The 14,410-nt window shown below is 43.8% G+C and overlaps 1 protein-coding gene across 4 annotated transcripts in view; it reads left to right on the forward strand.

Moving 5' to 3' along the window:
- LOC135917388 (uncharacterized) overlaps positions 1 to 14,150 on the forward strand; it is a 153,729-nt gene extending 139,579 nt beyond the window's left edge. For 3 of the 4 annotated variants that reach the window (XR_010569261.1, XM_070533587.1, XM_070533586.1), the window contains exons 2-4: positions 9,596 to 9,705; positions 13,145 to 13,233; positions 13,936 to 14,150. Coding sequence is in view for 2 of the 4 variants with exons in the window: in XM_070533587.1 (XP_070389688.1) it covers positions 9,596 to 9,705; positions 13,145 to 13,233; positions 13,936 to 14,066 (330 nt within the window). In the remaining 2 variants the exon portion in view is untranslated. The remainder of the gene's footprint in view (positions 1 to 9,595; positions 9,706 to 13,144; positions 13,234 to 13,935) is intronic. The other variant, XR_011512007.1, reaches the window with a different exon arrangement.
- The last annotated feature ends 260 nt before the right edge of the window (positions 14,151 to 14,410 follow it).

Below are 14,410 nucleotides of genomic sequence, written 5' to 3' on the forward strand. Positions count from 1 at the left end.
AATGAGACCATCAACCCTACTTTTAACAATGCCACCAGTTCACAGCCAAAGAAGTCCGCCTCCGCTATGAATCAAAATTACAGGGAGGTCCTTCACCTCAATGCCACAACAATGGCGGGTGTGCAATCCTACAAAGGAATTGCTCGAAACCACGCTCCTTGTGCGTGCCATTGCCAAGGATCGAATAAACGCTCTGTCTTCGGTCATTGCCATAATTTCCGCAGCAGTCCGGAACACAACCCTGGATGAAGCTTCCGACGCCCGCAGTGGTTGCGATGCACTAGGCATATAGAAAGGCGATTCGGGCTGGACGTCCCATTGTACGCCAAAGCACACACGCCTAAATATGAAGAGCGCATGCATACACAAATGCCTAATAAATCATACGCGCAAATAAAATTATTGTAGTGAATGGCAGCAGCTTGGTGCACTGTCCGTGTGAATCCGTTGCTATGACCTAAATTAGTGCAGTGCAAGAGTTCGCCATCAGGTGCGCACTTGACCATGCAAGCACACCGAGACCCACTATGGAGTCCGGCACTTAGCGTGACGTTTCTCGCGCAAAAAGGAGTGTGTGGAATGCCCTTAAGAATTTCGAGAGAGTGTTGGATGGAGCCACCATCTCCGACTCACCCATGCACTTTCAAACGCACCAACAGCACACGGAGGGTGGTCACGTTGTTATTAAAGTTCGAATTTTGAAGAACAGCACGGTGACGACTAAGGCAGAAATTTGTGTATTGTGTAAAAACACACCAAGCATAAGGACTTTCGTCTGTTATTACTGTTCATCCATTGTAAACGTGACCAAATGAATTCATATGTTAGCGTGGCATAACCGTGATGCGACAAGGTCGGTGAAAATTATGGTGTACTTTTTGACTAAATCAAGCAAATATTAATCCATCCGTTTTTCGAAAGGACATGCAGGGGTCGCCAATGTCTGAGAGAAGCAAGTCTTTGAAGGGGCCAAACAATCCGACCCGGCAGTTTAGGTAATAAATAAAAGCATAATATGACTACAATTATTCTGTCAAATAATATATGGGTTCCTATTCATGACATTTTCGTGGACATGGCTGTTTCGTCTCACACATTAAGTTTTATTGTGCCAGTGTCTTCCAGTGTTACTTCCTTTGCAGCGCCCCCCCCCTCCCCCGCCCCCCAGAAATTGCTGGCACCTTTCACAGTGGAAGAGAAAGTGTTCTAAACTGCATGTGTTCGGGTTAAGTATCGCGGTCACAGTAACGTTACAGGTGCCTGCACTGTATCTGATGAAACTGTGCCTAACACCTAGTATCCCACAAGTTCAGCCAACAATCGTGACTCGGGAGCAAGCTTTGCTTCATTGACTTCCAAATTTTCTTGGATTGTTAGTTTCAATCATCGAAGCCCCCAAAAGAATTGTTGGTCAAAACACAAAGAAAAGAGCCACTACGCCCATGGTGACACTACTGGAGGGCATTACCCCGGCTTCATTTTTGTTCGATGAAGCTTCACATATCAGAACCACCCAGCACTGCCTACGCCGCTGGATGGAGCTCTTTGCCTCTGCTCCCGCAATTTAGAAAAATGGAATCTGTCGGTTTTTAGGACATCTCACGCTACAGAAGATTCTGCAAAGAATATTCACGCAAGGCAACACCTTTGCCTATAATTGCATGCGGCCCTGAACACCAAGCAGGACGAAGACCACTTGCCAAAAAACCGTCGACAGTGTAATGCCTAATAAACTATGGAGAAAAAGTATCTTCTGCTTGCGATTTCTGCTTACAGTCACTATATAGATACAAATTTGAAAGTCTTCTTAGGCAGGCATGTTTCCTTATCGCAATGCGTATTTCATCTCTACCTTTTTCTACCTGTTTCACCTTTCCAGTCACATTGACACCCTACATTTTATTCCTCCAAAACACTTACAATAGGAAAACGCGACTTTTAATGCTGTCGCATTTTCAGTGCATCCTTTGCCCTGCACGTGGTTCCGCTTAATTCTGCTTGATGTGCCAGGTCTAAGAAGTCACACGTTTGATTAATCCCATAAAACTACCAGACGTACCACTGTGCATATTGTCTTAAATATCTTATTTATACAAAGAATATTTACCACATAGGAATTGTACTCTAAAGGCTTAGCTGAAGCAAAATTTTCGGGCTGTGTTTAGCTCAGCTGACTAAATAGTTGTTGCTCATGTGGAACAATATTTGGCATATATATATAAGAGGGCATTTTCTTTGCATGATCTGGTCTCCACGAGTATCCACTTCGCTTCTATTTACTTGCACCTAAATAAGCAAAACAGATCTCTCTGGCGTGGCAAGTCTAAGAAGAGACATGTTTGACTAAGCCCACAATGCTTCATATGGTACGCCGTAACATATGACAATGGCACATTGTCATGAGGTATGCAGTGCATAATATCCTTAATTTCCTGTTTAGTCAAACCATATTTAGAGCAAGGAAATTCTACTGTGAAGGCTAAGGTTGAACAAGATTTGCCAGTTGTGGACAGCTCAGCAGACCAATTACTACTTGCGTATTGTCTGCACTAATAGGGTTATATCTAAAAAAGTTGCCTTTTCATTGCACAAAAGTACTACTTATGGCAAGAAATAAAGACGAGAAAAGTCTTTCCTGATGAAAATAAACGCAACATAAAACGAATAAGAAAGCAAGCGCTGTAAATTATCGACGAGTAACTTCCGCAGGGAGAAGAAGAAGAAGCCGGAGGGAGCGGATGCACATCACGACGCTTCCGTATTCCACGCATGATCTTGTAGTGCAAATCGCCAAAAAGCCACCTGCTATTGCACGCCAACGGACTGAGCTTGTTCCCACGAATAAGTGGATACCGAAAATCGGGTGGGACTTCGATTTTTCAAGCCTCTAGGACAATATTTTGACCGGACCTCGTGGCGGGAGAGCCGCGAGGCCACGCGCCGGAGCCGGCTTCCTCAACAATTGCCAATCATTTTCTCAATGATGGAAGTCACCGTAGAGCGGCGCAGCATATCCCAGGAAGAAATGGATACAAGCAAGGGATGGAAAGAGGTCAGACAGAGAAGATCAGACCGGCGAACGTCCCAACATTACGTGAGCACCTTGTCGCCGACGCGGCTCGACAAGAGCAACAATAACCCATGGAAAGCATGCTAGAGGAAATACGCAAGGCAATCAGAATGCCACATTTTCCAAGAGGGGATAACAAGATTGTGACCAGGCCACGTGGAGGACTCAAAATACCCGATCATTGTGTAGTTCACCTCACAGCTGCGGTACAAGATGCGGCAGGCATTACTCGAGACGAAAGGAAGGAGGACATTGTCTGCCCCAAGAATTATCAAAATACCCTCATCTTCTGTACATCGGATCAATAGCGTGAAAATAAATATTAGGAAGTAGCACGTATCAAGTTTCAAGAGACGTTTTACGAGACCAATGCTTACGATATAGCGCCTGACATGACGGCCAAAGGAGCCATCAGAGGAATCCCACTCGACGAGAGCCCAAGAGACATCACAGCAGCATTGGTCACGAGTAAAAACCCACCGGCGATAGCAGCAAAGAGACTCAGTAATACTACTGAGGACACAAAGTGTCCACGTACGCCCGATACAGGGCAGCGCTACTTCTTTGCTCCCTGTACAGGAAACAAGTGGACTTGTGTCACCAATGCAACAGACTTGGACACAGAGGAAATGTAAGTCCCAACGGTGACAACAAGATTTGTGCGGGTTGTGGAACACCAAGCCCAGAGAAAGACCACAGGTGCCAACCTAAATGTGACTTATGCGGCGAGGACCATCCGGCAGCAGACAAGTCGTGCTAAGCCAAATTCCAAAAGCCCTTCATCGTTAAACAGAGACAAAGGCACAGACTGCAACGAGAACGACGAGAAGAACACAAAGACGCTATCTCAAGATAAGGCAGGGCAGAGTCTCACGGAACGCCTGGCCTCCCAAACGCCAGGAAACGACGTTCCAGATCGAGAAAAAGGTCTCCATCCAGCACCAAATCCTTATCCCGGTCCGGCTCCAGGACACCGGGGAGGCGATCCAGATCCAGGTCCAGAACTAGGCCATCCTCTTCAGCAAACCAGACAAATACGGTGAGCTGGGCAGACGTGTTCGATGGCCTGCGCCTGGGAGCTGGTGGCGAGGCTGCCATTAACAAGGAGATCAAGCAAGTGAAACACGAGAACGCGCAGTTGAGGATTTTGCTAGCAGATATGAGCGATGAAATAAAAATTCTCGAAGAACAAAAACCAAATTAAATCAGGTAACTGCCGCTCCACACGCGAACGCGGGAAAGCCACCTGAAATACCGGACAATAAGATTGACGAAGGGGATGACCGCCTCCACTCAAACGCAAGGCCCAAGCCATCAGTGATAAAAAAGATAATGCAGTGGTAAATAAAGCATTAGCCGTTATACAGAAGACCCTAGCAGAGATACAAAAGTCAAATGAAAAACGGGACGAAATGTTGAACCAAATGGCTAAGGCAATAGCAGCAATTATGAGTTGATTAGACATCCTAGAAGCAAACCAGTCACCAGGTAATGTAGTCCCCGCCGTTGCGTCAGAAGCACCATTTTCCTTACACAATTCACAACCACATAATTATATAAGATCAGCTTCTTTCCAACCGACCGTCTCCCTCCCATGGTCGCACACGAAATGAGGCGTGCTTAAAGAAGGGTTCACGATATGGCAGTGGAATTGTAGGAGTTACGAAAACAAAAAGTTAGTTTTGCAGCAGTATATAAAAGACAAGGATACATCGGACGTCATAATTCCGGAGGAAACAGACGGGATCGCAAAGATAGCAGGATACAGGTGTTTTGGCTATGCCGATGGGCACACTAGGGCATTAACCACGCTGGTAAAAAGAAACATATTTAGCGTACAGCAGAACACAGGCATAACGCACATTGACAATAATCTATGGGAGTTCATTCCACAAAAGAAGACAGGACGTAGCTTATTTATTCTTCACATTTATAGCAACCCCATGCTACATAAACCCAAATTCAAGAACCTATTTCAGAAAACACTCCGACTTGCTGGAGAAGATCCAGTAGTTATAGGAGGACGCTTTAATAGCCCACACACCAAGTACGGATACTTATATACCAGAGCAAAAGGAATGGTCTAATGGAACGACTCGCAAGCATTAGGCGTCACGGTCGACACAGACCCCGCCACTCCTACCAGAGTAGGCACGGCGCTAAACAGGGACACAACCAAAGACCTAACCTTTACCAAGAATATTGAAAAGGCGACGTGGCACAACACACTGGAAGATTTGGGTAGTGACCACCGCATATTCGAGTTACACGTCATAGAAGGGCCGAATAGACCCAAGGAACGACAGATCAAATTTGTAGACTTGGAACTATTTCGTAGAACGCGAGAGAGGACACAGAAATGGTGAATTGCAGACCAAGAACAATAGAAGAAGGAGCTCAGTGATGACGTCAAAGTTGCCACAAAAATAGCACCACCTGAATCTAACTTAATTAATTGCGACAACAGACTTCTCCACATGTGAGAAGCTAAGCAGTCGCTTAAGAATAGACTTAGCGGTCAGAAGCACAACGGAAAGTTAAGAAAGCGCATAGCGCTCCTTAACAATAAAATAGAAGAACATGTTAAGCAATTGAACAAACAACAATGCGTAGAGATATGTAATTGCATGGACGGACAATTAACCACCGGAAAAATCTGGCACATGCTCAGGTTCCTGCTTAAACATGACAATAACAAAAAAAATCATATGCAAGCCATTAATAATTTGATACACGCATGTGAGGGCACAGAAAAAGAATTTCTCAATGAATTAAAGCAGAAATACTTAACACAGGCACTCCCTTGAATGAATCCTAGCTACAACGTGAACACAAACGCAAAATTAGACGAGGAACTCATGGAGGGAGAAATCCGTGCGGCCCTACAAAAGTTATGCACCAAATCCACCCCAAGCCCGGACGGTATAACCAACAAGACTCTCAGGAACCTCGATGATGAATCAATAGCCAAATCAACAGAATACATAAACGAGTGTTGGGTAAAGGGAGAAGTGCCAGCTCGATGGAAGAAAGGGACAATAATGCTCATTCCAAAACTTGGTAAGAAGCTTTCCGACAGCCGGCGTCGGAAAATTAATGGGACGTGTAATTTTAGACCGAGTAGATGACTTTTTAGAGCATAATTACGTATACCCAGATACAATGATATGATTTCGCAAAACTCTTTCGACACAAGATGCGATGCTCCAACTTAAGCATCAGATAATCGATTATAAAACGTGCTATACAAGGGCCATCTGGGGCTTTGATCGTAAAAAAGCTTTCGATAATGCCAACCACGCAGCCATTTGGGAAAACATCGAACGAATAGAACTAAGGCAACGGATGTATAACTACATCAAGAGCTTCTTATCAGGTAGGAAAGCTGGGGAGGGGGGGGGGGGCACGCCGCAAGGCGCTGTCATCTCGCCGATGCTGTGTAATCGCGTCTTGATGGGACTCCCCGACATAGTAAATCACATAGACTCCCTGAATCACAGAATCTACGCGGACGATATTACTACCTGGACCTGTGATGGCAGCGACGGATCAATAGAACAAAGACTCCAGACTGCAATTAACACAGTAGAGCAACATCTCATATGAACAGGCCTCACATGCTCTGCAGAGTAATCTGAACTTCTATTATACCGTACCACACTTGGAGGCAGGCCTCCCAAATGAAACGACAGAAACAAGGCTCATGAGCAAATCAAGCTACACACAAGGAACGGGCGGAATATCCAAATAGTCAACCAGTTCAAGGTGCTGGGTCTGGTAATCGAGAACAAAGGCACAACTAAGCAAACTATAAAGAAGTTAGACGCCAAGGTAACGAACACCATGAGATTAATCAAACGAATTACTAACAAGCACCAAGGTCTGAAGGAAAAAAGTGTCATACGGCTGATACAATCATTCGTAATCAGTCAGATCACATACATAGCAGCCTTACACAATTAGTTTTTTGCTGAAAAGCGTAAGATTAACCACCTGATAACAAATGCATACAAACTAGCACTAGGGATTCGCATCAGCACGAGCACGGATCTCGTGCTAAAGTTAGGACTCCACAACACACTGGACGAAATCAAAGAAGCACAACGAATATCTCAAGCAGAGCGACTAACCAAAACGGGACGGCATATACTAAGCAAACTAGGAATGAATTACCACAATCTATACGTGGAAAAGAGGATGACAACAAGAGAAATTCGTGACAAACTCCTACTACCAAATATACCCATGAACATGCATCCAGGTTACAACGACGGCAGACACACGAGCAGAGCAGAGAAAATTATCCGAAGCTTTGGGTCAGACGATAGAGCAATCTTCGTAGAGGCGGCTGAATACCTAGACAGAAATAGATATGTAGCAGTAATCGTAGATCACACCCGAAAACTTCTTACAAGCGTATCAGTTAATACCAAACATTCCCAGACAGCAGAGAAGGTAGCCATTGCACTAGCATTGGTCTCCACGAATGCTCCGTACATCATTAGCGATACACAAGCGGCCATTAGAAATTATGCAAAAGGTAGGATCTCTCCTGAGGTATGACACATCATCAGAGTTATGAAGCGAAATTCCCCAATGCAGAAAAGAATGGCAAGCAATTGCTCTATTTCCCAGCGCATGCGACTCAAGACATTCCCGCAGTCAATCTCTACGTAGTAGCACAGCGCGAAGCTCGAGGTCTTACTCGCCGAGCTGAGCAAAGGGTGACTTCCATCGGTCACGAGAACGCGAAGGAGGATATCTGGAGAGAAAAAGATAAATTAACAAGACTTATCGATATTACCAAATTCTATCAAAATCGGAGCGAGTATTACCACCGCCTGATACTAAACTGAACAGAGCTGAGTACTTTACTAGGAGGCGACTACAAACAGAAACTTATACGAGTCCCGTGCAACTAAAAATTTCTACCCCGATATATACGAGGGCGACATGTGCAAGCTATGCAAGTCTGTTAGAGCCACCCTTCAACACATGTTGTAGGGATGTGACATATACCAAAATAAAATGGCAGTCTCCACAGAAAATTTACGGGCGCGGTGGGCGGCCGTGCTGCTCAGCTCAGAACTCCAATACCAACTTTGGGCCATCCAGCGAGCCAAAAAAAGCCACACGGGAGCAGCATTTCCCAGTGGCCATCTAGGCGGCCACAGACCTGGACCTCGCAATCACCGGATTCCAAATAAAGTTATCACTCATAACTTTCACAAGTGCCTTCTTGCCCGATTGTTTTCATAACCAATGTCATCTGTCAGTAATATTATTCAGTGAACAGCATCGGATTCAAATCTTCATAAGAATACCTCTTTCGAACTTGCTATATTTTTCTTGTCCCAAAAAAGATGAAACATTGTCACGTGGTAGTGACGCTAATGAACACAGTAGCAATACTGTGAAAAAAAAACTATTTTTATTGAGCCTGTGCCCTGAAAAGCAGGCTACACTCAAAGAACAACGACAGCGGTGAACACACTCGGCGATCGTCGAAAATCTGCGTCGGCTTTTATACATCAGTTGTAGAAGGTTCCAAAGTAATCGCTGGGACCCGCCTGTCTTCCACAAAGGTCCAAACTATTCACGTCGCGCATACATGCACTCAGATTACACAAGGTTCGGTGACATACCATAGAGTAACATAGTAAACGACAAGAGCGGACACTCGAGCCATTTCGCGGCCGAGCTATTGAGCTTGGCCGATTCCGCTAGGTGGCAGAGCACATAAAAAATATTCGGTTGTGGCTGCCACAGCGGCTAGCAGCTTGACAGGCGTCACGACCACTGGGCACGACCCAACATGTGCGAGGCCTAGTCAGGCTCTTTCTCTGTCATTGTTAGCCGCATGAACGAGTGACGCCGGCCTTGCAGCCATGAACATCTGCTGCCCATTTGCTACGTTGACTTTCATTTCGCATTCTTTTTTTATAGGCAGCAATGAGCGTAGATGCTGCCGATAACAGCCATGGGGCAGCGTCTTAGCTGCAATGCACGTTCGATACAAAGACGAAGTTTGAAATTAAAATAAAATTCTTCTTTGAGAAATGCGACCGATGAACTCATGCCGTTCGGGACAGAGAGCTTTATCTTACGCGCAGCGACTGCTGAAAAAGTATGGTGCTCTGCTTTTGCTAAATAAATTTAGCTATTTCTAAAACGCTACTCGTGAAATATTTGCAATATATAAATGATGCACTCTCTCAACCTCTGTAGCAGGCTTTGTGCTCTCGAGCGTTGGTAGCTGCTCTGCATTGGGCTGAAGATACGCGTTTTCTTGTTTTAATTGTTTATGGAATCGTTAGGGTAGAAAATTCCTTGTTTCTTAGCATTTAAAACAGTGCTTCAATAGCAAAAAAAAAAATACGCATTACATGAAGGAACGCAGCATCTCCATTATAAAGCTTTGCAGGCTCCAGTGTTGCTCATACGAAGGAACGTATTCTCTACATACAATAGCTTTGAAAGCCTCCAGTATTGCTTACCTTCTGTCTGTTATTACACGTATTACAGGCATCCCGGCCCGTTCCTCAAGATACACTGTGCAGCGAAAGGACGTCATGCATACTCAAGGGCAAAATTCCAAGTATCAGAGGACGATTGCAAGGCTTCGAAGACAGCAGGTGAAGACCCCCAACACAAAGTACTTAATTGCAGCTGTTTAATGACGGGCACACTAGCTTACACATTCGAGATGAGGATGTTGGTGCATGCTCGATTATTTTTGCAGCCATTTTATTTCTACACGCTGCCATTCATAATTTTGCTGCCCTAAATCACCCACCTTCGCAGAAGTACTAGAAAAAACGTCATATGTGTTTTTTCGTCTATATAAATCCCATTTTGAGCATTATAATTCCTGTCGTGTATATGCAGTTTTTTTTTCATCATCTGGAGAGTTGCAACACGTCTTCTATGTATTTTGCTTATGCAAAGTTGTTGCCATCACGTCATTAATTTCCGACTACTCTCCATTATACCGGTGTAACACGACCATTTCCGATCGCGATCAAATCCGATCCGCATCGAAATTTCCAAGCTCTATTGGCTCCATCACGCAGCTTGCGCAAAGGAACCAATCACGACGGAGAAATTCAAATCGGAGTGGGCTTGATCGCGCTTATAGTGCGCCGTGTGACACCCGCATTACTTGCATTTCGCTGTTGCGTCCTGTTTTCATGTATCTATCTGCCTGTTACAATCTTGCTCGAATAAATTGTTTTCTACTATTTTCGTGTCCTTGACAGTGCAGCAAGTTGATTTATATTGAAGGAACACGGCACATTTAATTACGATACACCTTTTGTCATGAGTTAATAGACGCACAATATCATAAGCAATAAAGTTCAACTTCCTGAACAATTGGCATGGTTTTTGCGCTAAGTTACAGCTTGAAACAGCGAATATGAATTTAAATGAAACTAACATGAGTGAAACACATTTGCTCGCTCGTCGTCACAACATATAGACAGCGGCGCAAGCGTCTGCATGAAATCACTCGAATTAAGCAACGGTATGGGTCTCAAATAAGAGAAAATACAAGAAACGGAACTGAAATTAGGGTGTCAGGAATTGGGCGGCGTGCACAACCATCTTGGAGACTGGTGAGTTTGGCCGATTACGCTAGGTGCGCTGAGAGCCAAAATTGGCCGCAGGCGCCTTTGGGAGTGTCCACTCTTCAGGTGTCCTATGTTACTCTAAGGACATACTGCGAATGGAACGATCGATAACATTCCAGAAACTTCCTATACATGCGTGTGCGCCCAGCGCTCTGCTATAACATTTGTTCGGCGGGGATTGGTAACCGAGGACTGGTAACCGAGCCTCAATCACAGTAGGACTGGTAACCGAGCCCCATCAATGTTTCCTGATACGGGCTAGCACTTTTTTCGCGTACAGCTGTGACCACCATCCTTTTTGTACGAGCTTCGTACACAGCCTGCGTTCTTCTAAAAATGCAGCCTGTATGCGTCTAACTGCAAGTATTCGACTACCAATGTGTGGATCTGTAGTTGAGACCATGTTGGTGCATTACCGCTTTGAATGGAAACTAATGAAAGTCAACCTGATTCGGATTTTGCATTTCGGCATATCGTCGTGCACTTGTAAAACTTGCATGAGATTTAAAATGTAACTGATGAGGTAGACGAACTCAAACATTCTATGAGAATTCACGTTGGATAAAACAAAAGTAAACAAAATTTTACGCATCCCAATTACCTATCAAGGCTTTGTATACGCTTTACTGAGGCTTTGCTTAGCAAAACATTCAAGGTATACGTTGCATCTGGATTGTTCTTGCCCCTTTCGTGTCCGTGAAAACAAGAAATGTAATTTTTCAGTTTCCTCCTGGACAACGACACTGACACGAAAGGAACTGGGGAGAGAACCCACAACGGGATTCTCTGTAATAAAGGTTGCAGTAGATAAATTTATATTGTTGAACGCAAAATTGATAGCCTGAAATTCTAGCAGAGAGAAATCATACATGGGGTCCTTACTGCGCAAGGCCGTTGCGTCCCCTAATGTAATGCTTTATAATATGCCTGGAAAATTCATCACAGTAGGACTGGTAACCGAGCCTCAATCACGTGAACAAAGCATAAGGGCCGCTGAATGTGGTGCTTAGTTCTTATTTCAGTTTTCTACGACAGCAGTGTTTATTATGTTTTCGCAGATGCAGTTTTTACCGAGATCATAACCGTTTGCTCTTGTAGGGCGGTAACTGGTAGTTCAGATTTTTACACCTAGTAGATTGAGAGTTGACGAGAAGGATTACGCAAAATATATTTCTGAGCTCCTCATGGAGCCACATAAAGGACGCTGCATATTTTATGTTCACAAATCAAGGAACAGGCGTCTACCACATTAGAATATTCCCGACATTGGCCTTGAAAGTTGTTGAATTATACGTCTAAAGTTTCTATGACATTGTCGTTAACGGCCGTTTGACAGCCGCCTGGTGGTAACTTCTTTTACGAAGACATTGGCGGGAATTCCCCAATATTCTAAGTAACAATAAAGCACATCTGTTGTTCAATGTGCGCGCTGCGTTCATGGTGCTCCAGTCTGCAGTTATCTAATGCACCAACAAAAAATGCAAATTGAACAAAATAGTGTGAAACAAGATTCCCGTGTAATATAACCATTGAAATGTGCGACGTAGACGAAAGAAAGAGGTCACACTTATATACACTTGAACAAATAAAGTTACGAGCATACACTTCCTGCTGTTTAAAACAGTAGTTCATGCGCTATGGTCGTTCGACATTAAAACCCCAGCGTTAGGTGAAGCCGTTAACCGCACCTCTCGCTATAAAAGAAAACCCCGACTCCGGAAGCAGCCCTCTTTGATGGATGAACAGATTCCGCTCAACCTGACCTAGTCCGCTACGTCACACATTGCGCAAGTCATATTTGGAATAAATTTTATGGATAAAGCATTTATGTCATCCTGTTATTTATGACACAATTTTAGGTGGTGAGATGATCTCGCAGCGTGGCTGTGGCTGTTAATATATGTGTGGATAACACGTCGAGGCAATAAAACGAAATATTGCAAAAATGTTGTTACTAGAATTGCGCTATGTTACTATGTTACTAGAAATGCGCTATGTATATTCCTTATTTGCTTAGTAATCAATGTGAAAGGTAGTTCGCAATCATCAGTTTCTGCAGGTAAATCACAGAAAATGTTTCGTTTGTCTAAGGAAAAGAAAATTTTAATAATCAGACTTGGCAAAGGATCTGCGGGAATGAAAGTCAATGGCCTAAAAACTATGACAGCGTCTATGATGCTTAACAACGTTAGCGAAATTGCAGTAGTAGGCTGGTACGAAACACAAAAGCGTTCATTACTTCAGTTCCGCCGACAACTATATAGTCACGGAACGAATACGTGTATGTAATAGGCATTAAAATTCGCCATATATCGCCTTTCTCAAGTAAAGCTCCATTTCCTCTTGCGAATTGTACGACCTAATTAGCCTAAAAACAGGATTCGTGTGTTCTGAAATAACATGTTTACATCATTCCTTCACAAGGGCTGGTATTTCATTCTAGATCAAGGCGTACCAGCGTATTGGAATTTCTGGTTGTAATGGCAGGACGCATCACAGCATTTCTTCTCATGTGTGCCGTCTTCACCTTCGGTGAGTCCAAACTCCCTCGACAACGTCACCGAGAGTGACATTTCGCATCGGACGAACGTGGCTGGATATTTTGAATTTACCTTAGCGCTTAAGGGACGTTTCACTGTTTGGTTCGCATGCTGCTCTATTATGTCATAAGAGAGAGAAGCATTAATTTTGGATAACATGCACACCGAAGAAGGAAGTGAAATTTTCAGTAATATAAGAAAGGAACGTAAAAAAAGAGGCATGAAATGCTACAATATCGCCCATGTGAAAAAACTTTGCAATTTATTTTGAAGCATGTTCGCCTCATGTGCCGGTTTATCTCTGGTTGTGGGAATTTGACATAATTGTAGCAATAGAAACTGATTCGTACGACTTTACAGATTTGAAATGAGGTACTATGCACAGGCAAAAACAGAATTAGTAGAGACACCTTCAGGAAAGTCAATTAGGTTGCTTTAAATTGCTGTGCCCAGTATATAAAGTGTGGTTACGAACAAGTCCATGTATGAATTCAAAAATATAACTTATTATGTTGACAGGATATTAGTGTGTTACAAATGCCATTCCAATAGAAGCGTTCTGATCCCAGTGTCTGAAACTTAAAAGCACAATTGTTCGTTGCAATCTAATCGTATCAATTTCCATCTTGTGTACGTTGTATTCCCCATAAAAATCAACTCCTCTCATTTGTGTAATTGTCAATTATCTCCGTAGGCATCATGGCCATTGCAGCCAATCAAGACGCTACAGCACGAGGAAGTTCGGTGCCGGCGAGTGCTGCCAATGAGGATGCAAGAATCGACCCTGCTGTGCTCGGAAGCTTGGTGGGTGGAGGCATCGGCTGAAACTCACGTGATTGGCTGCACCGAGAGAGCCGCGCGAGAGAACCGACTTTTGCAGCGTGCTCACTTTATAGTTTAGCGAGTGCATTTTTCAGCGCTCAAATGGAATAAATGTCCGTACATTACGTGGTGACTGATATTGTTTCTATTTTTTGGAGAACGCTGCCTAAATTTACGCAGAAACATTAAGTGTTTTATTTGTCCGTCACATTTATTACTCTAGAATTTACACAATAAAGCGAAAAATAACATTTTTAACATTTTAGCAGCTAACACTCAGTCAGTCAGAAACCTTAATTTTGAATCAGAACGATTCGGGTCCGGTGAGTTAGAGGGCTGGAGCAGCC

Source organism: Dermacentor albipictus, chromosome 2 (assembly GCF_038994185.2).
Source record: "Dermacentor albipictus isolate Rhodes 1998 colony chromosome 2, USDA_Dalb.pri_finalv2, whole genome shotgun sequence".
Taxonomy (NCBI): domain Eukaryota; kingdom Metazoa; phylum Arthropoda; class Arachnida; order Ixodida; family Ixodidae; genus Dermacentor; species Dermacentor albipictus.